General features: G+C 42.6%; 1 protein-coding gene across 8 annotated transcripts in view; it reads right to left on the reverse strand.

The window, feature by feature from the left end:
- NF1 (neurofibromin 1) overlaps positions 1–25,306 on the reverse strand; it is a 1,379,374-nt gene that overhangs the window by 1,046,177 nt on the left and 307,891 nt on the right. For all 8 annotated transcript variants that reach the window (XM_069226659.1, XM_069226655.1, XM_069226657.1 and 5 more), the window contains exon 12: positions 14,537–14,671. In XM_069226659.1, the coding sequence (XP_069082760.1) occupies positions 14,537–14,671 (135 nt within the window). The remainder of the gene's footprint in view (positions 1–14,536; positions 14,672–25,306) is intronic.

The raw sequence follows: 25,306 nt of genomic DNA on the forward strand, positions 1-25,306 counted from the left end.
TTTCTCTTTCGCAGTCGAACAGGGTCATCGGCTTGCTGGCATGAGAAAGATGAAGCAACTGACAGGCCCTACAGTGATGCATTTTTATTAATTATTTGCTTTGCATTATACTATAGATACAAATATTTGCTGTGTATACTGCAGTGGAGAATCATTTTGGTATGTTTTCATTTCATTGTTGTGACTATTTTTAAATGTGTGCTTTCAACATGCTAATCTCCTTTTAGGAACCTTGCATAGTGAAATAATAAATATCTTCTTTGGACGAAGAAGTGCATTCCAGAGATTTTTTGTCAGTGTATGAGTTTTTCAGCTCTGTTATTAGTGAAAAGCAAAACATTTTGGCGTAGATCAGAAAGAGAGGTTGGAGGTTGAGAGTGCACAATTTAAAAGTGTAAATATGTTTTTATTCAGAGAGTTAGAGGAAGCACCGCAAACCATGTTTGAAAATGCATGTGAAATTAAAATGCCTTATGATGCCTTGGCAAATGTGTTTTCTTGTTTATCAGGACTTTCTAAATTTTGGGATGAGTGCTTGGATAAAACAAAATTATTGAACGTTTATACATGTTTAGAAAAGGTGCTTTTTGAACAGAACAATATCCCTTTTGTTCTTGAGAGGAGGGTTTGGATACTTTTGTTTGCTTACAGAAAAATTCATGAGAGATGTAAACAGTTAGAATATGAAAATCAGAAACTGAGAGAACAATTTAACCAAAACAAGTTGTTGCAAGATAAAGCTGAAATCTACAAAGTTGTTGCAGGAGAATCTGACTTTTCACATTCCAGTAACAAGAAGGTTAAAAAGGTGGGGGCCATTGTGAGCTGCATGAGCAGAACGTAGTTCATGCGCAGCCAATATCTAGACGAAAAATACAGATTAGCCCACAGTTTTTGGCAGGAGTTGAAATGCATTCTTTAAAAGATTACACCCAGCATGAAATTGAGGATGTTACTGATATATTCACAGAACATTTCCAGAGTACAATGTGTACAATTAATTCAGACAAGACACAGGGACTGTCGCAAAATGTGCAGTTTCTAGGAATTCAGTGGAATCCAGAACATAGAGAGATGTTGTTACAGGTAAAACAAAAGATTTTGGAGTTTGCTACTCCTCGCACTAAGCAAGAGACACAGAGTTTCATGGGATTGCTTGATTTTTGGAAACAGCATGACCCTCATCTGAGTAAAATCTTAACCCTTTGGTACAAAGTAACCAGAAATAAAATATGAGTTTGAATGGGGGTAAACAGCAGCAATATGCTTTTGATTTGGCAAATGAATAATTTAACAGACTTTAGACTTGTGGCCAGTGCAGGAGGGAGACACTGAGTTACATTTAACTGTTCAGGGACAATATGCAAATTGGAGTATGTGAAAGAAACAAGGGAGGACGAGGGTGCCCCTAGGGTTTTGGACTAGAAAACTACCTGACTTTGGTGAGCGCTATACTCCTTTTGAAAAAAAGCTTTTGGCCTGTTATTGGGCTCTACTGGATACTGAGCAAATAACACTAGGTCATAATGTAATTCTGAGACCTGAAATACCAATTATGCAGTGAGTGATGAGTTCACCTAAATCTTACCGTATAGGACATGCACAAGAGGCTAGTATCATACACTTGAAATGGTACATACAAGACAGGGCTCGAGTAGGACTTGCAGGTACTGCAGCCCTACATGAACAGGTGTCACAAGCCCCTGTACAGGATGAGAAGCTTCAGGAGGTACCGCAGGTAAAAGAGTCACCCATGAAATGGGGTGTGCCATTTGAATCCTGGTCCCCTGGGGATAAGAAGCATGTTTGGTTCACTAATGGTTCATCCAGATATGTGGGTACCTAAAGACAATGGAAAGCAGTGTCATACAATCCAGTTACTAAAAAGTTGTTGACCACCACAGGATAAGGAAAAAGTAGCCAATAAGCAGAGTTGTACGCTGTGCATCAAGCTGTAAAGCTAGAGCTGCTTGGTCCATGTTTTTACACTGATTCTTGGTCCACCGCCAATGGGTTAGCCATTTGGCTTTCCACATGGCATGCACATAACTGATTTATTCAATTAAAGGAGGGGTGGTGCAAAGAGTTGTGGCAGGAAATTTGGGAAATGTTAGAACAGAGTAAAGTCACAGATGCTCATTGTCCCATTGACTCACTAGAACGCTCGTTCAATTCCCTTGCAGACGACAAAGCCAAAATTTCAGATTAAGAAGTGGCAACCCAGAATTCTGACTTGGTGGGGATGGCTAAGTGGGCACACCAGAAATGTGGACGCCTGGGAGAAAAAGCCACTTACAGGTGGGCAGAGATTAGAGGTATGCACATTCCCCTAGATTTGATCAAAACTGTGATTTTGCAATGTCCTATATGTCAGCACACACAATAGAGATCTGTCCCACAAACAGTCAAAGGTCAATTGGGGAGAGGAAAGTTACAAATGTTATTTGCAAGGCAAATCATACTTGTTTCTTTTACAGATCATACAACGAGTTGCCACCGACCACGAGTGTGCTGTGTGGTCTCCCTTTGGGCATTTGTGTGTGGGGTCAGGAGGAGGGACAGCACCCCCAACTTGTACCTGATTGATCAACCATTGTGCAACGCTCCTGCTGCTTTTAAAGTGCAAAACCTATGGATCCATTTAGTGCTAATTGTGCTTCACAGATCAAAGTTCTGCATGGGAACAATGCAGAGTACCGTGGATGTTCTGTCAAGTTGTTTGATCACATTTTTCTTCGAACTAATACATGGCTTGTTATCATTTGATGACTGCTGCCAGTCTCATTAAGCAGGTTTAAATTGCCAGTTGGCTGACTAATCTCGTATGGGAACACACATTAAAGCAAACATTACGGGTGGGCCGTGTACCTTTAGATGATTAGAACTCCTTATCTTTCCATCTAATTCTATACTATCCTGCTATCCTAGAGACACTATTCAAACAGTTATTATCCTAATCAGAATATATAAGCTTCAGTCTTTTCATCGTAGGTGTGTCTGGTTTAACGGTTTGTGAGATCAATACATGAATCCACTTCCATTGCTTTATAGTGATTGCTTTCATCATTTTGTTATGTTCCATTGTACAGTGCATACCTGATTTGCTTGTAATGGTTTTATTTATTTTTTTAAGAGAAAAGAAATGAGAGAAGTTGATTTTCAATCTGTAGTTTACACAAAGTCATTGATCAAAAGGGCGGAATGAAGTGAAATGTGTGTTTTGACCACAGACTTCATGTTGCATCACTTTGCACTTGGCTTAGCTGCCCACCGTCACACATTAGTGTTCACCAGTTACAGACTCAGTTTAGCTTTAGATTCATTCTGCCTATTGACTTTATTGTAGCATTAGACACTTCCATGTTGAAGGCTGCCCGTAATTTTCCACATTGTAAACGGTGCATTCTGTCTTGTTTTCATGCTTTTTCTCACCAAGGGCTTTGGTTGATAAGGATGTACCCAGACAGCAGGGAACGGCGTTGTTTTGACTTGACATCTTGGGATTGTGGCCAAACCCCAACGGGTTATTTTCAAAACATACCTAAACTAGCCAGCATGTTTGAATCGCAAAAGGAGGGTTTTTTTCCAGAAAGCTCCTTTGTTTTTTTAAAGATATAAAACAGTGAGTCAGTGGCCTCAATCAGGATTCAGACGTCGGATGCCTGATATAGATTTCCCGTGAGGGTGGAGATCTTTCTCTTTGGCAGTTGAACTGGGTCATTGGCTTGCTGGCCTGAGAAAGATGAAGCACCTGACAGGCCATACGGTGACGCATTTTTATTAATTATTTGCTTTGCATAACAATATAGATACATATATTTGCTGTGTATATTGCAGTGGAGAATCATTTTGATATGTTTTCATTTCATTGCTGTGACTATTTTTAAACGTGTGCTTTCAACATACTAATCTCCTTTTAGGAACCTTGCGTAGTGAAATAATAAATATCTTTTTTGGACTAAGAAGTGCATTCCAGAGATTTTTTCTCAGTGTATGAGTTTTTCAGCTCGGTCATTAGTGAAAAGCACAACACCATTTTATACGCAATAACTACAAAGGAAGAAGTACCAATCAAGGACACGTTCTAGAACGTAGCACCTACTTTACAAACCTTTTGTATCCCTGTACTCTTGAGGGCATTGTTAAGTGATATTTCTAACTCACCTCTACTATCCTCGCCTGCAAAAAGAATTTATATGGGTTACACGAATGGAAAGTAAACAGCCCTTCCACATTAAAAACAGTAATTCTTGTAAGTGTATTACCGCCATGGTATTGAGAGGCACAAACAGGTATATGGAATAAGCTAACTCTTGTGCTAGAGACTTACACAAGAGGTTAAAAAGCATGGAACAATATTTCAAAAGCTCAATACTGAAAGTAAATGGGACATTAGAGTATTTTGAAACTGCTTTTCCTGCAGCAATGGGTTAACTAAGGTAAACTATAGAAACAGACACAGTTCAGTTAAGGGCTGTAGCTCCTTTATTGAAGAACAAAAAACAAAGGACTGGTTGACCTGTGAGCGGCATGAAGATCCCTCTATCACAAACAGACCTCGATCCAAGGCAAACTGAGGAAATATACTGCTAATTAGGGTCTGATTTAGAACTTGGCTGACGGGTTAATGCATCACAACAGTGACAGATGTCCCATCCACTGAAATCTAAATCCTATTGAATATTATGAGGTTTAGATTTCGGCGGAAGGGTTATCCGTCACCATTGTGACAGAGTAACCTCTCTGCCAAGTTCTAAATCAGGCCCCAAGTCATTGTGAAAAATGATAGTGATCGTGGGTAGGAAAGGTTGGGCGGTTTCCCTTTAATTACTCCTTCAATGAGTACACAAGGCCATTTATTTTAGTAAGGTTAATAAAATCTTACATCTTCCACCTGTTTGTACGTCATATTCAATAATCCCCAATGGCATTAATGAGGAGTTAAAAAATAATGTTTCACACCAGTTTTCTTACAGGGTAGGGAAAGTGCTCAATAAAGAAATCATAGTGGTAAGAATCATCTCTTGGAAAGGGGGGGGGTTGGAGGTCGACTAAATCTTCTGTGGGATACGGTCTTGTGATTACGTTTCATCATCCACATTTTGTTAGGTCCATTTTCAAAAGATTATATGATAACAAGAGGTTTGAAGGTATCACTATTGGAAAAACAGTACCTTTAACTGTGGGCTACTTTTATAAATCTGAATATAATGTGGGGAGAGGAGTGAAGCACAGCAATTCTGAAGGCTCAAGATACAAAGGTATATTTGTCCTATTCCTTGTGGTCTTAAATTTTCCTCATTGCTTAGATAATATTTCAACATCTAATAGATTTGCACCATTAGAGACCATAAATGCACTTGACAGACTTAGGATAGAAAGGGAAAGCCAGTTAAAGTTAATTCATCAAGACATGATTTTCATTCTATTATAGATGAGGACCGATGATACGTAAAAGAAAAAAAAGAAAAGAACATTACTAGTTTGAGCTTTACATCATGGAATGTTGCTGGTGCTGCCAATAAAAGTGAGTGTAGTGCCTGGCATAACTATTAGTGTGTATCAAATTATCTTCCTTCAGGAAAGTTGTGTGCTATACAAATATGAAATTCAGGGTTTTTGTCTGTCACTACGCTGGCCATTGTGTCAGTCATGAGAAGGGCGAAAGACATTTGCACATTCTCTCCTTTATCAAATTAGTGTTACTGGATTTAAAAAATAACAGATTTGGTGATACTTTCTATAATAGTAGAATTGATACAAAACAAGATGAGGTGGTTATTGTTCTGGAAAAGGCGTAGATTAATTTCTATCTTCATGTGGTAGAAAACTATCTTTGTTGTGGGCTGGAGATTTTAATATCACAGGCGGCCCATTTCCATCCAAAGACATGTGGTGTTGAAGATTCCCATGGTGACGGACAAACACACTTTTTGCACTGTGATGATTAAGCACTGAATATTTTGTTACCTAAATAGGGCTTGCGATCTGTAAATGATATTCATAAAAATGGTGCAATTTTATTTACACCCTTCACTCGCAGGAGTGCAATAAATGTTATAGATTTCATTTTGGTATCATCAAATCTTTTGGCAGTTAATAGTGAGGTTAATGTTAAGCCTCACTTTGAGTGATCATAACCTATTAGTATTAACTCTGCAGTTGGATGTACAACAACTTTCACCCACAGACGGCTGATAAACATAACAGCGAGTAGATGCAAATGGGTGGGAATAAAATAGGAAGGGGTGAATCCTAGCACCCTAACTGTTGCAGTAGTTCGAGCAAACAGAAAATATTGAGGAGTGGTTAGAAGCTGAAACTGATCCGGGTCATGTAATAAAACCTTTTGAAGCCATATGTGCATCCTTTAATAGAATGCTCAGCAAATCATCTAGCGGTTGCAAAGTTAAAACTAAAGGGTGGTTTGACTGCAAATGAACAAGTGCTCTTAAAAACTGAAAGATGCACTGCATAAAGAACCTAGAGATAAAGTAACAGTGTAGCAGAATAGGGCAAGATATAAATTAGCGTTAGCTAAGATAAAAAAAAAAAAATCCAGGCGGAGTGCTGGTGTATGCTACTGTGAGCCAGTAACACAAATGATAACACCCTCTTTTGGAAAGTTTTAAATAAGTATTTTTTAAAATGAAAATACATATCCTCATCTTGATTTCACAATAGCAACGGATGAATTGGGTCACTTTGGAGCAATATTTAATTCTTCTTGTAACATTGTGTACAATGGGGATACGAACAAGCCCCTAACACTGCCACATCTGACATTTACTTTGAAGAGGTCACAACAGCCCTGAAAGAATGCAGTAGAGGAAGACCCAAAGACCAGACGGCGCACCAGAAGATGCATTTATACACTTAACCCTTCTGCTGATAGGCCTCACCCCACCTCCCAGTGTTAAGCCTTTATTTGGCTACTTGGGGTAGTTTGTGTTTAGGCCTCCATAACTTTTTGTCCACATAAGCTATCTACACCTGTAGGAAGCTGGGTTCTGATTGCAGGAACACCCTCCCCAACACACACACTTTCTGCCTGGTTTTTGATGCAACTTTGACTGAGGTGCACTGGGTTCCTGCTAACCAGGTCCCCAGGGCCAGTGTTCCATCCCCAAAACAAGACACCTTGTCAGTCACTTGATCCTTAAGTGGCCAGGCCCCTTTAGCACCTCTGTAAGCCCCTTGTAAATGATATCCCTGGTACCTAGGGTCTAGGTAGTAAAGAGGGTCCCCTAAGAGCTGCATCATCATTTCTGCCACTCTAAGGGACCCAGCACCAACATCATGCAGGCTGCCATGTCAGGCTGCATTACAAGGTGTTCCCCAGAAGGGAAAACATGACACTGCATGTAACATCTGTAAGACACCCCTACAGCGGGCCTTACAGCCCTAAGGCAGGGTGCATTATATTACAGGTGTGGGCATAACTGCAAAAACAGATATCCCCCTGCTATGCTGGTGTCGATTCTTAGGTATCTTAAGTGTGCAGTGAAGGCATTTTAAATACATGTGCTGGACACTAGTCAATACGAGTTCCAGGGGCAGCTCCTCCGCAAAGGCGGAAGAGCGTCTCAATCCCCCCTCTGCCCCGCCCCTCCCCATCCAGCATCAGGAGCTGCAAATTTTTTATAGTAAAAACATAATAAACTCTGTTTACTATGTTTTTATTATAAAAGTGGGTGGGGCCAGCACTCCCCCTCAGTGTGCATGTGTGTTTGGCCGGCTGTCTCGGGCCAGCGAAACATACATGCGCAATAGGGTCTCTCCAAACCAGCACTGTGTTGCCGGGTCAGAGAGAGCAGGCAGAGGTTCCCACAGTCTGCCTGGGCACTCCCAGTCAATCCAAATGCTGCTTTGAGCAGCGTCAGGACTGGCCGCAAGGCTGGCTGGGAGCCTGTGCCTGCAACGATGGAGCAGATGGAGCGGTGCAACACAGGAAAAATATAAGTTTTATTTGCATTATTTTTTTGGTTTTGTTTGGGCCTCCCGCCCTCCCAGCTATGGGCCGCCAGCCACTTTTCCCTCTGCGAGCTGCGCCTAATGAGTTCCCCAGCTACATGACGACTTTACTGAAACTAGGGATCTTTGGTACCAAACATCTCGTATTAATAAACCCTCACTGATTCCAGTGATTAATTTATTAATACATGCACCCCGAGGTGCCCCCTGAAAACCTAACAACTGCTGGTGGGCTCATTGACTAATTCTAGCCAGTCCACCACCAACAGACCAGAATCTGACCCCCAGGAGTGATAGCTATGCTCTCCGGAGGTGAGAAACAAAGCCTGCTCTGGTAGGGGTGTTACACACACCTCTTAACAGGATGACCCACAAATCAGCATTCCAAGTAAGGAGGCTTTAAAGAAGCCCACCACCTTTGGTATGCAGAACTGGATCTCCTCAGAGGAAGATGCCAACCTCCCCTGCCCGGGGCCCATCTGGCAATTGGACAGGCAGGAAAATTTGCTATGCTGGAGGTGTGTTCCATTTTCAGGCTGTAAACACCCCTAGAAGACCAGCCTGAAGTGGACACAGCCTAGGAAATTCTACCATCTTGCGTGTGGTGTAATTTAGGAACTATGCACAGGGTGATGCCAACTCCCCACATGAAGTTGTCATCTAGGGGGTGTAGAGAAAATGATGTAGCCCATTTACTACTACCCTTCACTCGCCTTATCACACTCTAAATTGATTATTTAGGAGACCCTCTAATAATAGGACTTCAGATCTTCGCTGGACACAAAAGAAAGAATGAACAAGAAGCCTGCTGAGCCCCAGAATCGAGGAGTACGAGTGACTTGGTGACAAACCCTGCTAGCATGCCTGTGCACCTGACCCTCGAGAAGCAACTGACCTGTCTTGCTGCTTCAGCCTATAAAAACCTTTGTAAATCGCCAAGAAAAATGCCTTTGGAGCAGAGGAGCTGCTTCCCTGCATCTGCAGGCAACCCAGGAAAGAACGGTTAGGACTGAACCCACCAAAACCCGATGCTGGATATCACCACTGCACCCAAGCCACCTAGCCCAAGCTGAAATGGGCTAATGGTGTCAACATGGTCCCCAGGCTCTCCACAGACAAAGCCCACCTTGAGTTAGCCCACTAAGGATTTCATGAGGGTGTCTGCAGCCTGTTTTTGCAGATTCCCCTGAAACTGTGATGTGACCAGGAGACAAAGACCAGATACCTCAGAACACCTCTGCACCAGTCCACCCCCGGACCAAGGAGAAGAGAACCAAGGGTGTCCCCACATCTCTTAGCCTCGTGAGACCTGAGCCCACTTGTTGGCTTGGTTGGACTGGACCCACAGTCCATGCCTGCCGATTGTTTCAGCGAGCCTCCCTGCAACCGCGATTAACTCCAACACGTGACCCAACACCAGAAGACACCACTGCACTCGAGCCCCATAGCCCAAGGGGAAGTGGACCAACGGTGTCTCCACGTGCCTGAGGGCTCAAAGGTCGAGCCCCCAGTGGGTTCCCCTGGACTGACCTTCCAGTACCAGCTTTCAGCAACTTCCAGACAGGACAGTTTCCCACTGAAGTGAATAGGATACCTGATGCCGTAATGCATCTTTACGCCGGGACGCCCCAGAGCCTCCCGAGCTGACCTGTTGGTGTGGCCTTAGACCCTGCCTCATACTCACCTTAAGTCCTGGAGAACAGTCCTGTAAATCGCTGTGAAGTGTCAGAATGCAGTACATGATTTCCCCCCATAGGATAGCATTACCACATCCAAAAACTGCACAGTTAGCTTTTAAAGAACTGTAAAAATTCATCTCAAACAGTACTAACCCGAGTCCAATGATTTTGGTATCTAAATTTATAAAATATAGTATGCGTTATTTTTATAGATTGGTGATGGATTTCTTTGAGTGTGTGTCTCACTTACTGTATGAGTGGGTGCCTTACATGCTCATCACTACCCTGTGATATGCCTACACTACCCCAAAATAAACTATTTGGCATGTCATCTGTGCCTCCGTGATATCTCAGGGGTTTATCTGGACTCTTTATATAATAGACAAAATGAACTACACTGTGCACACAGTCAGCTTCCTAAAACACCAAATTTGTGTCCTTTTTTCCAACATCCTTGGGATTGTAAAGGTGCCCAGGGTTTGTGGATTACACTGAAGGGGAATCGAGAAATTTGCCCAAATATAGCTAAATTTTGTCTTCCTGCAAATGGCATCAATGAAAGGTTTGTGATGCTTAAATCACCACCTTCCCAGCTTTCAGGAACAGGCAGACTAGATTCAGAGCCACATTTTCCAACACAGTTTTGACACTTTACTGGGTGATTGCCCATTTTTCCTATCTTTTGTGCTTTCAACTTCCTTCAGTTTGTGGTGGAAACAGGTGTAAAACCCATGGTGGATCCCAGTAAGCTATATCTTCTGAAAACTAGACATAATTCTGAATTCAGCAAGGGGTCATTTGTGCAGATCCTTCAAGGTTTTCCCAAAGAAACCAAGTGTTGAAATAGAAAAATATTGAAAATTAGTAGGGAAAAAATGGGCATTTCTGGAAACTTTTTCGTTTGTAACTTCTCATCACAGTGGCTAATTCACAAAACCTATATACCATTACATCTGCTATACCCTTCCGGTTTTGGGCATGTATAGGGTTTGTGTGTTTTCCAAGAACTCAAGGTACCCAGAGCCAATAACTGAGGTGCACCTTGCAATGATTTTTCTATTGTGTACCGGGTATACAGCAACTCATACGGTAAGAAAAATACAGTGAAAAATAGGTATCTAGGAAACCTTTGTACTTCTGAAACGGGCACAAGATAAGGAGTTCAGAAGCAGGGGTTATTTGCACATTTCTGAATTAGTGGATACCAGCATGTGAATTAGAGGGTATTTCTCAAAATGACTTGTTTCTTACACATTGTTTTACATTTGGAAGGTGCAAATGCAGAGAAATACAATTGGTAATAACACGTATTCTACTATTCTGTGTTCCCGTACGTCTCCCAATAAAAATGGTATCTCACTTGTGTGGGTAGGCCTAGTGCCAGCAACAGGAAACGGCCCAAAATGCAACACAGATACATCAAATGTTTTCACACAAAACTGACCCATTTTTTGCAACATAGGTAGCAGTGGTTTTTTGGTCCTAGCTCAGCTGGCACCCAGGTAAAACTTCCAAACTTGTATTTTTTTCAATAAAGACACTTAAGGGAATCCAGAGTGGGATGTCTTCTGTGGCTCTCACCAGGTTGCGTTACCCTGAATCCCTTGCAAACTGCAAACTTTGACTTAAAAAAAAAAAAATATGAAAAACACATTTTCCTCACATTTTGGCGATAGAAAATTCTGGAATCTGCACAGAGGCACAAACTTGCTTCCACCCAAAATTTTCACGCTAAATTGAAAGGTTTCTTGCAAAGTGGGTACTTGTGGTTTTTGGGCCCTAACTTGGCATGCACCTAGGGAAACCTAGCAAACATGTCAATTTTTTCAAACTAGGCACGTAGGGGAATACAGGATGGGTGACTTGCATGGATCCCATGAGTTTTTTTTTTTTTTCTTTTTTTACCCACAATTACTAAAAATCACACATTTCTGCGATGTAAACTTAAGAAGATGCAGAAATCCACAAAATTCCTACCACCCAGCATTACCCTACTTGTTCAGATAAAAATGCTGCACTACTTGTGTTGAAAGCCCTGAAACAAAGCACTGATTTGTATTCAGGCGCCCGCTGCTCAATCACAACTGCAAATAGCAATGGGGCAGGGGACATGCCTGATGCATTCCCCGCCTCACCGGAAACCACTCGGAGACTACTATCCCCGCCGTACCATGGCCTTAAGATCCGTGCATAAGAGACGAATATAGCTGATGAATTTAGGACTGCACCCCATCCGACCAAGCAAGGTGAATAGGTATGCCCCAGTCTACTAACTCAAAGGCCTTCTGAACATCGACTGCCATCAGGGCTCTGTGCTCTTCCACCAACCCGCTCAGGGATATTGCATTATGTACTCATCTCAAGTTATTTGAGGTAGCCTAATGTGGCATAAACCTGGACTGGTCAGGACGCACCAAATATTTCATAAGTGTCCCCAAGCAATTGGCCAGTACCTTGGCCCTTACCTTCACCTCAGTAATTAATAGAGAGACGGGCTGAAAATCCTCGCAGCACATGACTTCCATGCCCGGCTTGCAGACAGTGAACAGCGCAATGGGTGCTGGTGCACTGTATGCACTGCAGCATTGCCGCCGGCTCAATTATGAGCCGGTGTCAATGATGTAGGCTGCTTACCGCTGGGCCAGCAGGCGGAAACAGTGTTTCTACCTGCAGACTCAGCGGGAAATTCCTAATGGGGCCGACGGAAAGGAGGTAGCACTGGTGGCAACCTGACCGCATGAGTTTGGCGAATGGCCTTTACCGTCCGCCAAACTCATAATGACCCCATATGTCTAGAATGTAAATGCGAAGTTTCTCATATCTGCAACTGCCCTTCCATGTATGGCATTACGGTAATTGTCTAAAGAAATATATAACTGCGCTTAACATAAGACACTTAACCTTGCTGACTTACGAGATTAAAAAATAAAAATAAAAAAAAAATAAAGCTACATAATGTTCAAGCCAGGTCAGACCACGCACTTCATCCTCCCTTTTCCCTCCAAATGTATAACTATGAAAAGATGGGTAGGACTGGAAAGTGTCTTGCTCATATTTAAGCTTTCAGAAGTTAGTCCTCAAGAGGCTGCAACAAATGTGTAGTGTATATATTTAGAGAACCCTCCTCCTGATGAACGTGGCAGTATTTTGACTAACTACTGACACACTGCATCAATGTTTAAAACAACTGCAGTATCACAAGGGGTGTTATATTTAAACAGTGTTTTTACAAACTATGCAATATTTTTAAGTTGTGCCTTAAGGTTAGGAGGAATTGACGAATTCTGAAGGGGTAATACCATATATTAGGTACATGATTTTAAGTATTTTCGATGTTTGTCATAGGTGAAATATTACACTTTAGTCCTTGAAGTGTGGGGTTATATGATGAAAATGGCATGATCACAGGGAAGGCTCTTTGAATATTTCCTTTTTGTCTAGGAAGATTCATTTTGTGAATCTTTTAAAACACACAATTGTATTGGTGGTGTAAAGATAATTAACTAATATGGTCATGGATACATCAGGCAAATGCATGTTAATGGTAATTTAGTAAATATTATTTACAGAGTTTGGAAACCCTGCCTCCTTGCTTAGAGAGGCTCCTCTTTTGTTCTGTAGAAGTTCTGAAAGTAAACAGATATGTTGCTGAAATATGCAAGTCTATGACAAAAGTCACTTAAAACCTGTAACCATTAATGCATAGTAATATATGCTGCAGCAGAATCAACCACTCCTCAAAACCTTTAAGTGGTATATGCCTCAAAAGTCCTCATCTTGCTGGTATTGTACGGATGGTTGCATTAAGATGGGAAAAATCACAGATCAGATAAGAAAACACTGCAGCTGATTAACAAAGGGTTATTATGGATTGAGGCAATCTATTTCTCAATCACAGTTGAAAAGCAAAAGAAAAGGGAAAATTGATGAGGATGAGTGCACAGCATGATAGGGGCCCTTCTTTAACAATTAAACGTGTATAGGAGAGTTGTCACTGGGAACATCAAATGAAGGCAAATTATTATTTGTGGTTCAGTAATACTTCAATTTTTTTGAATTGGGTCTACTTGAAATAGTAACACGAAGTGTGAAAAACATCCTTTTAAAACATTCTGGAGATGAAAAAAAAAAAAACACAGCAACAAATTTAGTAATTTGATCTACGACAATGGTTTGATTACTTAACCAATAGGTGAAAACATGCTACACACACTCCTTCTGAAATGAGATGATGTGACTACTATGGTAACTATGCACAGAAAAGTCAAAGAAATTGAAGGCTTTTCTGTGGTAGTTACAATGGGTCATACTTACAGCAACAGAAGCCCACTGCCATGCAAAACAGTGACTGGTTGGCATCTGACCATGTGAGCGACAGCAGCCAATAAGAACAGAAAATAAGAAGCAGAAGACAAAGCACCTCCAATCAATGACAATTCATGTTTGCAATACCAGAGCTATTTTATCACACCAACACCAAATGTGAAATAGCGAAACATTGTGCATCCAAACCTGTTCCAATAACTAGGAACGCCATACTGAAAAATTCATATTTCATTAAGAGCAACACTTTGGGATATGTTGCTTAAATATTAAACTAAAAACAAAGAAAAATGTTTCAGATGACACAGTTGTTTCTTGAATGGAGCAGTCTGCTATTACTTAACATTCAGAATGCTACTTTCCCTGTATAAGTATACATAAGTACTGTGCACAAAAAATCATGTTTTGTACAAAACATTTACGGTTGAATTGCTGTTGAAATGGCGTTTCTTAGATATGTATATAATTTCTAGAATGGAAATTATGAACAAAACCACAGATATGAAATGGAGACACAATTCATTTAACAAGAAAGAAATAGATCAATACATAAATGTTACCTGTGTCAACCGATTTGTCGTTGCACTTGAGCCACAACTCTGCATGACATTTTTAAGAGTTTCAGAAAACATACAACGGAGTTCAGCTGAATGGCAGTAGACTGCATCAATCTTGGGCCACCAATCCAGTGCAGACTGAAATAACAATACCTAGGTTAGTGAATCAATATATTTTATAAATCCTATCAAATAGAATCCATAAATACATTCTGAACGCAATGCTGTAAATAGCATAATGCAGCCAGTGAAGTTAATCAAAACACTCTATACAATCCAAACACTTATCAGAAAAATGTAACTATTTCTTCAAGCTTTCCTGCAACTGTCAAGCAGCAAGTCACAGCAAACAGTGGCTGCCCACTGTACAGTTAGGTAACAGACTGTCACAGCACTGTTTATGTTCAGTATACTAAATGCAGACCATGGCACATGGGGCAAAATTTCAAGCAACAGATAACACCTTTCATAAATCCTCAGTTTCACAAGTATTTCCCATAGCCTATTTCTTCTTTTCCTGTCCTTCCAACATGAGAAGAGACAAATCAAGGGTAGTACCAGCAATCTAAATTTTATATGAATTGAACATTTTTACAATGTGTTTGTGTCTCACATATGGCTCCGTTCCAAAGCCATCCTTTCCATACAGATATTTGTACAGGCTGTAGCTTTCAGTGAACTGACATATTTTGGGTGACTTGTGTAGGAAGTTGGCTCTGTATGTGCTATTTCAAAGTAAGGAATAGCATGCACAGAGTCCAAGGGTTCCCCTTAGAGGTAAAATAGTGGTAAAAAGAGATAATACTAATGCTCTATTTTGTGGTAGTGTGGTCGAGCAGTAGGCTTATCCAAGGAGTAGTGTTAAGCATTTGTTGTACATACACATAGACAATAAATGAGGTACACACAGTCAGAGACAAATCCAGCCAATAGGTTTTGTTACAGAAAAATATATTTTCTTAGTTTATTTTAAGAACCACAGGTTCAAATTTAACATGTAATATCTTGTTTGAAAGGTATTGCAGGTAAGTACATTAGGAACTTTGAATCATTTCAATTGCATGTATACTTTTCAAGTTATTGACAAATAGCTATTTCAAAAGTGGACACTTAGTGCAATTTTCACAGTTCCTGGGGGAGGTAAGTTTTTGTTAGTTTTACCAGGTAAGTAAGACACTTACAGGGTTCAGTTCTTGGTCCAAGGTAGCCCACCGTTGGGGGTTCAGAGCAACCCCAAAGTCACCACACCAGCAGCTCAGGGCCGGTCAGGTGCAGAGTTCAAAGTGGTGCCCAAAACGCATAGGCTAGAATGGAGAGAAGGGGGTGCCCCGGTTCCGGTCTGCTTGCAGGTAAGTACCCGCGTCTTCGGAGGGCAGACCAGGGGGGTTTTGTAGGGCACCGGGGGGGACACAAGCCCACACAGAAATTTCACCCTCAGCAGCGCGGGGGCGGCCGGGTGCAGTGTAGAAACAAGCGTCGGGTTTGCAATGTTAGTCTATGAGAGATCAACGGATCTCTTCAGCGCTGCAGGCAGGCAAGGGGGGGCTTCCTCGGGGAAACCTCCACTTGGGCAAGGGAGAGGGACTCCTGGGGGTCACTCCTCCAGTGAAAGTCCGGTCCTTCAGGTCCTGGGGGCTGCGGGTGCAGGGTCTTTTCCAGGCGTCGGGACTTAGGTTTCAGAGAGTCGCGGTCAGGGGAAGCCTCGGGATTCCCTCTGCAGGCGGCGCTGTGGGGGCTCAGGGGGGACAGGTTTTTGTACTCACAGTATCAGAGTAGTCCTGGGGTCCCTCCTGAGGTGTTGGATCTCCACCAGCCGAGTCGGGGTCGCCGGGGGCAGTGTTGCAAGTCTCACGCTTCTTGCGGGGAGCTTGCAGGGTTCTTTCAAGGCTGCTGGAAACAAAGTTGCAGCCTTTCTTGGAGCAGGTCCGCTGTCCTCGGGAGTTTCTTGTCTTTTCGAAGCAGGGGCAGTCCTCAGAGGATGTCGAGGTCGCTGGTCCCTTTGGAAGGCGTCGCTGGAGCAGGATCTTTGGAAGGCAGGAGACAGGCCGGTGAGTTTCTGGAGCCAAGGCAGTTGTCGTCTTCTGGTCTTCCTCTGCAGGGGTTTTTCAGCTAGGCAGTCCTTCTTCTTGTAGTTGCAGGAATCTAATTTTCTAGGGTTCAGGGTAGCCCTTAAATACAAAATTTAAGGGCGTGTTTAGGTCTGGGGGGTTAGTAGCCAATGGCTACTAGCCCTGAGGGTGGGTACACCCTCTTTGTGCCTCCTCCCAAGGGGAGGGGGTCACAATCCTAACCCTATTGGGGGAATCCTCCATCTGCAAGATGGAGGATTTCTAAAAGTTAGAGTCACTTCAGCTCAGGACACCTTAGGGGCTGTCCTGACTGGCCAGTGACTCCTCCTTGTTGCTTTCTTTGTTCCCTCCAGCCTTGCCGCCAAAAGTGGGGGCCGTGGCCGGAGGGGGCGGGCAACTCCACTAAGCTGGAGTGCCCTGCTGGGCTGTGACAAAGGGGTGAGCCTTTGAGGCTCACCGCCAGGTGTCACAGCTCCTGCCTGGGGGAGGTGTTAGCATCTCCACCCAGTGCAGGCTTTGTTACTGGCCTCAGAGTGACAAAGGCACTCTCCCCATGGGGCCAGCAACATGTCTCTAGTGTGGCAGGCTGCTGGAACTAGTCAGCCTACACAGACAGTCGGTTAAGTTTCAGGGGGCACCTCTAAGGTGCCCTCTGTGGTGTATTTTACAATAAAATGTACACTGGCATCAGTGTGCATTTATTGTGCTGAGAAGTTTGATACCAAACTTCCCAGTTTTCAGTGTAGCCATTATGGTGCTGTGGAGTTCGTGTTTGACAGACTCCCAGACCATATACTCTTATGGCTACCCTGCACTTACAATGTCTAAGGTTTTGTTTAGACACTGTAGGGGTACCATGCTCATGCACTGGTACCCTCACCTATGGTATAGTGCACCCTGCCTTAGGGCTGTAAGGCCTGCTAGAGGGGTGTCTTACCTATACTGCATAGGCAGTGAGAGGCTGGCATGGCACCCTGAGGGGAGTGCCATGTCGACTTACTCGTTTTGTCCTCACTAGCACACACAAGCTGGCAAGCAGTGTGTCTGTGCTGAGTGAGAGGTCTCCAGGGTGGCATAAGACATGCTGCAGCCCTTAGAGACCTTCCTTGGCATCAGGGCCCTTGGTACCAGAAGTACCAGTTACAAGGGACTTATCTGGATGCCAGGGTCTGCCAATTGTGGATACAAAAGTACAGGTTAGGGAAAGAACACTGGTGCTGGGGCCTGGTTAGCAGGCCTCAGCACACTTTCAATTGTAAACATAGCATCAGCAAAGGCAAAAAGTCAGGGGGCAACCATGCCAAGGAGGCATTTCCTTACAACTTGTTTTACTAATCCCTTGTTTTAATTTTTTAAACAACCAATACACTTCCTTGATTACATTACCAGGATCAACCCAGTACACCTCATATGGTTTATTAAATAAGTATCATGTTTTACGCTACCGTAGTAAGTTTAATGCCCCTTCAAGTTTCACCAATTCAATAGACCCTGTTTGAATACAAATGGTTCACTCTTCAAACCAACTCATTGGTAAATGCATTATTACCTAACCAAAGGCCTGATAAAAATTACTCTGATACTATAAAGCAATAAAGGACAGTGCTTTACAGTAGCAGGCACAACTTCAAGTTCCTTGAGACTTACAGCTTTGTTTCATCCAAAGCATCAACATACATTTGAAAAGGACAGCCGCACCATCCCACCCTTTTCATGGTTTGTCTAAAGTGAATTCAATCACTGATGTTACACATACTCTAGAAATTAATATGGTCAGTTTGTGGAATAGTGATCAATCTACAAAAAGGCACCCAGATGCTTACAGTTATAACAGTGAAACAGAATCATAAGACTAATAAGTAAAATGTTACCTACTTGTAACACAGTTTTGAAGCTATTCTACATTCACAGGCTGTTCATTATTTTGTTTAGGTGCTAGGATCTGAATAACATTTACTTAAAAACAAATGTCTTGTGCTCACCTGTAGGCATAGTCAAGAGTGATTCAGAACATCGACTCAAACCCTGCAATGCCCTTGTCTATAGACAGATTCTGACTACACTGTGTAAACATAATGTCCTCTTCTCCATGTCAACACTTCCTTGACTGCACACCTTAAGAATTTATAACTTCTCCAGGTGGTTTGTGATGGTCCATTATGTGCACTTTCCTTGGTTTGTGCTTTTTTGGTTTCTACGATTTTGATCGAATAGCCACTTCGCATGGTCTTAGCAATCACTTGTCTGAGATTATTTTCACCATTGTTGATGGCATTTACTTTGCCTTCACCCTCAACAGGTGTGCTTTTATTGGGGAAAAGTAAATGTGCTTATTGTTTTGTAAGACTCCCCATCTTTTCTGGTGGGGAATTTGCCTAGCTGTAGTGCACTATACCTTTGCTTTGAAAGTATAACAAATACGTTGTTGTTGTTTACTACCAACGTTGTTCATCCTTGGCCGTACCTAGGCTGATCCAAGGGCTCCTATGTTGTAGTTCTGCAACACAGTATTCAGCTCACCTGCCTGCAGATGGTACACCTCTAACAAAATGCATGTTTTATTGCTGTGTGACCGAGCATACAACTAAGTCAATGCACTTTTTCCAATTCCAGAAAATCCTCTTACACCTTTCCCGAATACAGGCTTAGAAAGTATGTTAATTATCTAGTTTTGTGATGGTGGACTAAAGTCAGAAACTCAGAACTAAGAATGACATCACAACTCCAGTCCCATGGCAATCAGCATACAGGCTATGTATGACATATCTGGTTGCATTTATTCAATGCTATCTTGGCAACTTGTATAACAGCTGCCATTCTTATCTTGTGCTGTTTCAGCAAACTGCTGTGGTAAATCTCCAATTTCACCCCATAGTTGGTTGTCATACTTGCCGATAAGTGGGGTGGTGTAAGGAAATGCCTCTTTTTGCATGGTCACCTCCAAGTTTTTTTTTTTACTAAAGCTGCTGTTTTTTTATTCCTGAGAGTGCAAGTAGGCCTGCTAACCAGACCTCAGTGTTACTTTCCTGACCCTAAAGTGTAAAATTTGCTGTACCCAACTAGAAATGGCTTACTGGAACCCAGGGCAAGTAATTTCCTGTGATCTCTGAATTGTCTGTTCCAGTTCCATATCTGGAGCCACAGCACTGAACCTTCTCTCTTTTTTCATCACAAAATGTCTTTGGATTAATTTTTTGTAGGGGTATTGTTTTTTCACCTCTAGCTTCTTCACTCTTTCCAAGTACCAGGACCCATATCTTAGGTAGTTTTTGGAATCTAATTCAAGAAACACAGTAATCAGTGAGTCCACAGTCTTCATTTGGAGCTCCTAATCACCTTCCCATTCAGTGTGTACCAAGTTTTTCACTAAAGCTATCATGGGTAAAACATTTCCCCAGTACTTTCAAAGTTCTGATTTTTCTTCACATTCTTTGAGAAACTCTACAAACTTGGTTTTCAGGTTTTCTGATTTTGAACTGAGTGTACTGAACATTGCCTAGCTTTGCATTATGTCTTTTGAATGAAGTGCACCCTGTGCTATGTTCACTTCTGAGATAAGATATACAAAACCTAATTTGTCATTCTTGTTCCAGAAAGCATTCCAATGCAAAGTTTACCATCCGATATGATGAGTCTACCTTGTGATGAACTAACACCGACAGCCAGTGGCAAGGCAGGAGGCAAGTCAAAGGCTTCCCTCATACCATTACCAGTGGTGCGGACCTCATTTGAGAGAGTGCTGATAGATATTGTTGGTCCTCTAGACCCACCCACGGCTTTTGAGAACAGGTTCACCCTAGTGGTGGTGGACCACGCCACTAGGTATCCTGCAGTGGCAAGAGGCCTTCTTGGGTTCTTCACCAGGGTTGGGTTCCCTAAGGAGGTTATTTCCAATAGGGGCACAAAATTCACGTTCAACTATCTGAAAGCAATGTGGGCTGACTTACAAGTTCACCACTCCATATCATCCCTAAGGCAATGGTTTAGCTGAGAGATTCAACAAAACAATAAAAGGCAAGATCATGGGTATCCCGGAAAAAAAAAAAAAAAAAAAAAAAAAAACAGGAGATGGGACGTTCTCCTTGTGTGCCTACTGCTTGCATACAAGTATTTAGCTTGAGTTCCTTTGAGCCACTTAGCTTGGTTAATGAAGGTTGAGAATTTTAGTAGGACATAGTGGACTATGTGCTTTGCCTTCGCTCCAGAATTGGCCAGTAAAAGAAGGCGGCAAACAATAATTTGGTGGCCAGCCTGGTGCTTATCAAGCACTGGTATGACCAAATGTCCTCCACAGTGGAATACCGAGTACAACAGTTGGTGTGGGTCTTGGAGCCTGTAGCACCCAGGGCTTTACAGGGCAAGTGGACTGAGCCCTACCCTCATCTTACAGAAGAGGGTAGTCATCTACTTGGTGGACGTGGGTATTCACAGGGTGGTTCATGTAAAACGGGCTCAAGCTACACCATGAAAGGGCAGACATCACTACTAATGCCCAGGATAGAACTGTGGTGTGAGCAGCTCTCTCCCCTACACTGACGGATCAGCAACAAAGGGACTGCTATCACTTGCTGAAGAAGTTTGCAGGAGTGTTTTCTCCGACGCCAGGTGTGGAAACATGGTGCACCCATGATGTGGACACCAGTGACAGCTTAAATATATATGTTGTCTGACCAGGTCAAGGCCAGCCATCAAGGCTGAGGCAGCCAAGATGTTGGAGCTGGGGATGATTCAGCCCTCCAGTCCTCCATGGGCCAGCTTGGTGGTACTTATGCCCAAGCCCAACCCCAAAGGAGGGAACTGGAGATTAGGTCCGTTTGGACTACAAGTGCCTCAATGTAGTCAATAAAACTGATGCCCACCCCATTCCAAAAGTTGGTGAGCTCCTTGTTAAGTTGGGTGCAGCTAAGTATCTGAGCAGGTTTGACCTGACTTCAGGTCATTGGCAGACTGCCCTCACTCCAGGTGCCAAGGAGAGACATGCTTTCTCCACACCTGAAGGGCACTTTAAATTCAAAGGGATGCCTTTTGGGTTGAAGAATGCCCCTGCCACCTTCCAGAGACTGGTGAATCATGTACTGTCAGGATTGTAAAGTTTCACTGCAGCTACTCTTGACGATGTAGCTGTATTTACCTTCACCTGGGAGGATCACCTGGTCCATCTCAAGGAAGTGCTTCAGGTCTTGCAGCAAGCAGGCCTCACTATCAAGGCAATTATGTGCCAGAAAGAATAGAGCTCTGTTGTGAACCTGTGCCAGCAAGTTGGTAGAGGCCGTGTACAATCTCTCCAGCCCAAGATCCTGACCATCCTGATCTAGGAGCCTCCTAAGACCAAGAACCAGGTCAGTGCCTTTCTATGCCTGACTGGATACTATAGGAACTCTCTGAACTGTTATGGTACCATAACAGCACCATTAGCCGACTTGATCTCCAAAAGCAGATCAGAAACATTATCTGGACTGAGCAGTGTCAAAAGGCTTTTGACACACAAGGACCCACTGTGCTCAGCACTTGTCTTGAAGGCCTCCTGACTTCAATAAAGAGTTTAATGTCCAGACAGTTTCCTCTGAACAAGGAATATGTGCAGCCCTGTCACAAGTGAATGATTTGGGCCAGAATGGGCCAGTTGCCTTCATCAGCAGGTGACTCCTTCCTAGGAGCAACATTTGAGTGTCATTGAGACGGAAGCCTTTGCTGTGGTTTGGTAAGTGAGAAGCTAAGACCCAACCTGTGTGGGACTCACTTCAAAGCTCAAACTGACCACAGGCTCCTCCAATGGCTAATGCAGATGTGAGGAGAGAACCTGTGTGTAAGCGTTGCTTCTCCGTGCCACAGCTACCCAGGATTGAGCTGAGGGTTTGACAGATTAAGCCAAAGGGTCCTAAAGGGATTGGTAAATGTATTTCTTGGTGAAGTTGCACAACCACACAATATAATACTCCCCATATCCTCACAGGTGGAATTTGGGATGTCCTACCAGAGTCATCCCTGACTTACTTTTCTGCTCAAGTGGCCCAGCTACTTCTTGCTTGAAGAACTGAATGACTCCTGAAATTGCCAGTCTGAAGAGACCTCTCCTCTACACTTGGTAATATGAACTTCAAAATCCTACAGTAATTCAAACTGCAGAAGCACAGGTTCATAAGGAGAGACTGGCAGTACTTTGATCACTGTAGTTGCTTCATTCTAAAGAACAAATAAATAAACTGGTAGAGGTTTTCAACAGGCAAAAGCTGTTAGAGGGAACATCCACAATCTTGTATTGAACCTTAAAGGACAGCCTTGAGGGATCTATCCAGATGTGTCTTCAAATCTACGTTCCAAAAGCCATACTTCTGTCTGAGGTATGAATGTGGTTCAGTTGAAAGAGACCTGTTGGACAGTCATCTGCAATCTCCTCTAGGGAACCAGAAAACCAACCAGTAGAAGGAGATTCAGAATGCAAAGATTCCTGTCCATTGCACATTGTTTGCAGATGTCTTCTACATTTGACTGATGTAGGTGAAGGTCTACATTACAATAGTAAGGCAGCATATCTCCTTTGTTCAAGTGATAGAAATGGCTGTGCCCTTGGCCACTGTGTTGTGGCTTACATGTGATTGGCAAGAGATAGGTTAGAATTGGGGGAGCGGTAAAAGTTGTCTGAAGACTAAGGTAGTCCTTGGTAGAAGTCATAGATTCCCCCACTGGAACAGCTGCACCAATTACCATGATCATAAAAGCTAAAACTGTGCACACCAGAAACAATGATTGTAAACTGATGTGTCCTAGCGATGTTGTGCCTTCTGATCCTTGAAAGAAGAGAATGAGACTGTTTACATTAACTTTACCTTTTGGGAATTGGCTAATTAGACCAGGATACCATCCAATGCTACCACCTACTCTCTGCTGAGTTGTTGTGATTTCAACACCCTCAACAAAAGACCATCGAAAATGCATGCTTTAGCTCACAATTTCATGCAATACAATATTTCACAAAATCACACACAAAGGTACAATTTTATATGTAAAGCGACTGAATATCCAAAAATGTGTGGAGCTACAGACTGGAGTAACGCTGTACGAGACCTATTTCTAGAAGCTTGGAATGAACCAGGTCAGTCAAAAAAAAAAAAAGAAAAAAAATCACTTTTCAGTTTTCTTTACAATGGAACAAGGCTGGTCTGCAAACGTGGTGGGTGAGAAGTTCCTGAGTTTAGTCGTCCACGCCCCTAATGCACATCTTCCAATGGGGGTGAACGAGCACAAAGGGCATGTTGTCACAATACTGATTTTTTTTGTGATCAGCCTGACCGTCTCTCTTCTGTAACTTTTGAAGCAGTTGTAACAAGACCTTACACAATCCTAAATAGACACCATCACAGAAATCCAGCCTAAATAGTTTCATTAACCATGTTAAGCCAGCAAGGGCTGCATTCAGGGAGTAAAGGCAAGGTTGCAGGATTTTGAGTTGGGAATGAAATGGCCTCAATAATGCCCCATTTTAGGCCCTGAAAGTCAGATCTGATTAAAGCAAAGGTCTCAGGTTTCTGACAATGAGTGCTTGTTAAGATCACCCAGTGAATTAGCCACAACAAACACAGTCTGGAAAATATGATTTCCACAGATGAAGTCTTCAATGTTTGCAATTCAATTTCAAGATGTTGGACTGCATCCAGACTGTAACTACCACTAGGAGGACTTCAGTGTATGTGCCCTGGCAGTATTGAAAGAGTTAATAATCCTGTGAATCCATGTATCATGAGCACATTTCATCCATAACCTAACATTACTGGAAGCTAATGGCTTTCACATACTGTACAGTCAATAGGGGCGTCTTAACGAAGAGCTTTGAGGGACTCGACAGGTCAATCTGCAGGGGGTTGAGCTAAAAGGGCCTAGCTCAAACAAATATGTCCTGTCCCACCCTAATTGCAATTGGTCTCCAACCACCTTATCTAATTCAACACCAGACTGTGATATTGTCTAAAGTACAACGCAAGATAATGCTAGACCCATGTTGCACGTTTGTGTAACTAAGGTACCAGTGCCAAAAGTAACAGTTCAGTCCTGCTCAGTCTGAAACCTACCTTTTCATTAAAGCTTTCAATTGAGTTGTAGCTGTGATTTCAGATTTGTTTTTAAATTGGTTAGATATTTCTAAAATGTACACAAAATAAGAACTGTGAAAATATTCCCAATTAACCTTCTGGCTGAACAATTTCTGGAAACTTGTGTGCTACAATATGAAATAAATCAAACTCTTTTAGTGAACAAGTGCAAAGTCCATAAGAAGAAGCCAGGCCACACCATAAAATGTAGAAACAGGTAGGTGTTTTATTAAAATAAAGAAACTCCAGCCAAGCACCCTATTACCGGGTCCTGGTCAACTGCTTTCACTGTTTCCCCACTTTAACCATAGACATTCCAAACTGAACATACCATTCAAGAGAAGCTAAGGTGAGCAATACGAGCAAACCATAAGAGGGGAAATACATTGCATACAAAGATGAAACCTCCCCCATTAACAATTCCAAACATAAAAACAGCTTGACAATCCAAAACAAAAAGAGGTGACAGGAGATGAAACAAACAAAATGAAAAAATAAACATAAGATTAACACTTTCAGACATGCCAACATATAAACGTATTTGACGGTGTGATGAGAGGGCAGAGCCCTCATGCCGAGAGCTACCTGAGATGCACTCTGCCACTCAAAGAAACCTC

This window comes from Pleurodeles waltl, chromosome 3_2 (genome assembly GCF_031143425.1).
Source record: "Pleurodeles waltl isolate 20211129_DDA chromosome 3_2, aPleWal1.hap1.20221129, whole genome shotgun sequence".
NCBI lineage: Eukaryota > Metazoa > Chordata > Amphibia > Caudata > Salamandridae > Pleurodeles > Pleurodeles waltl.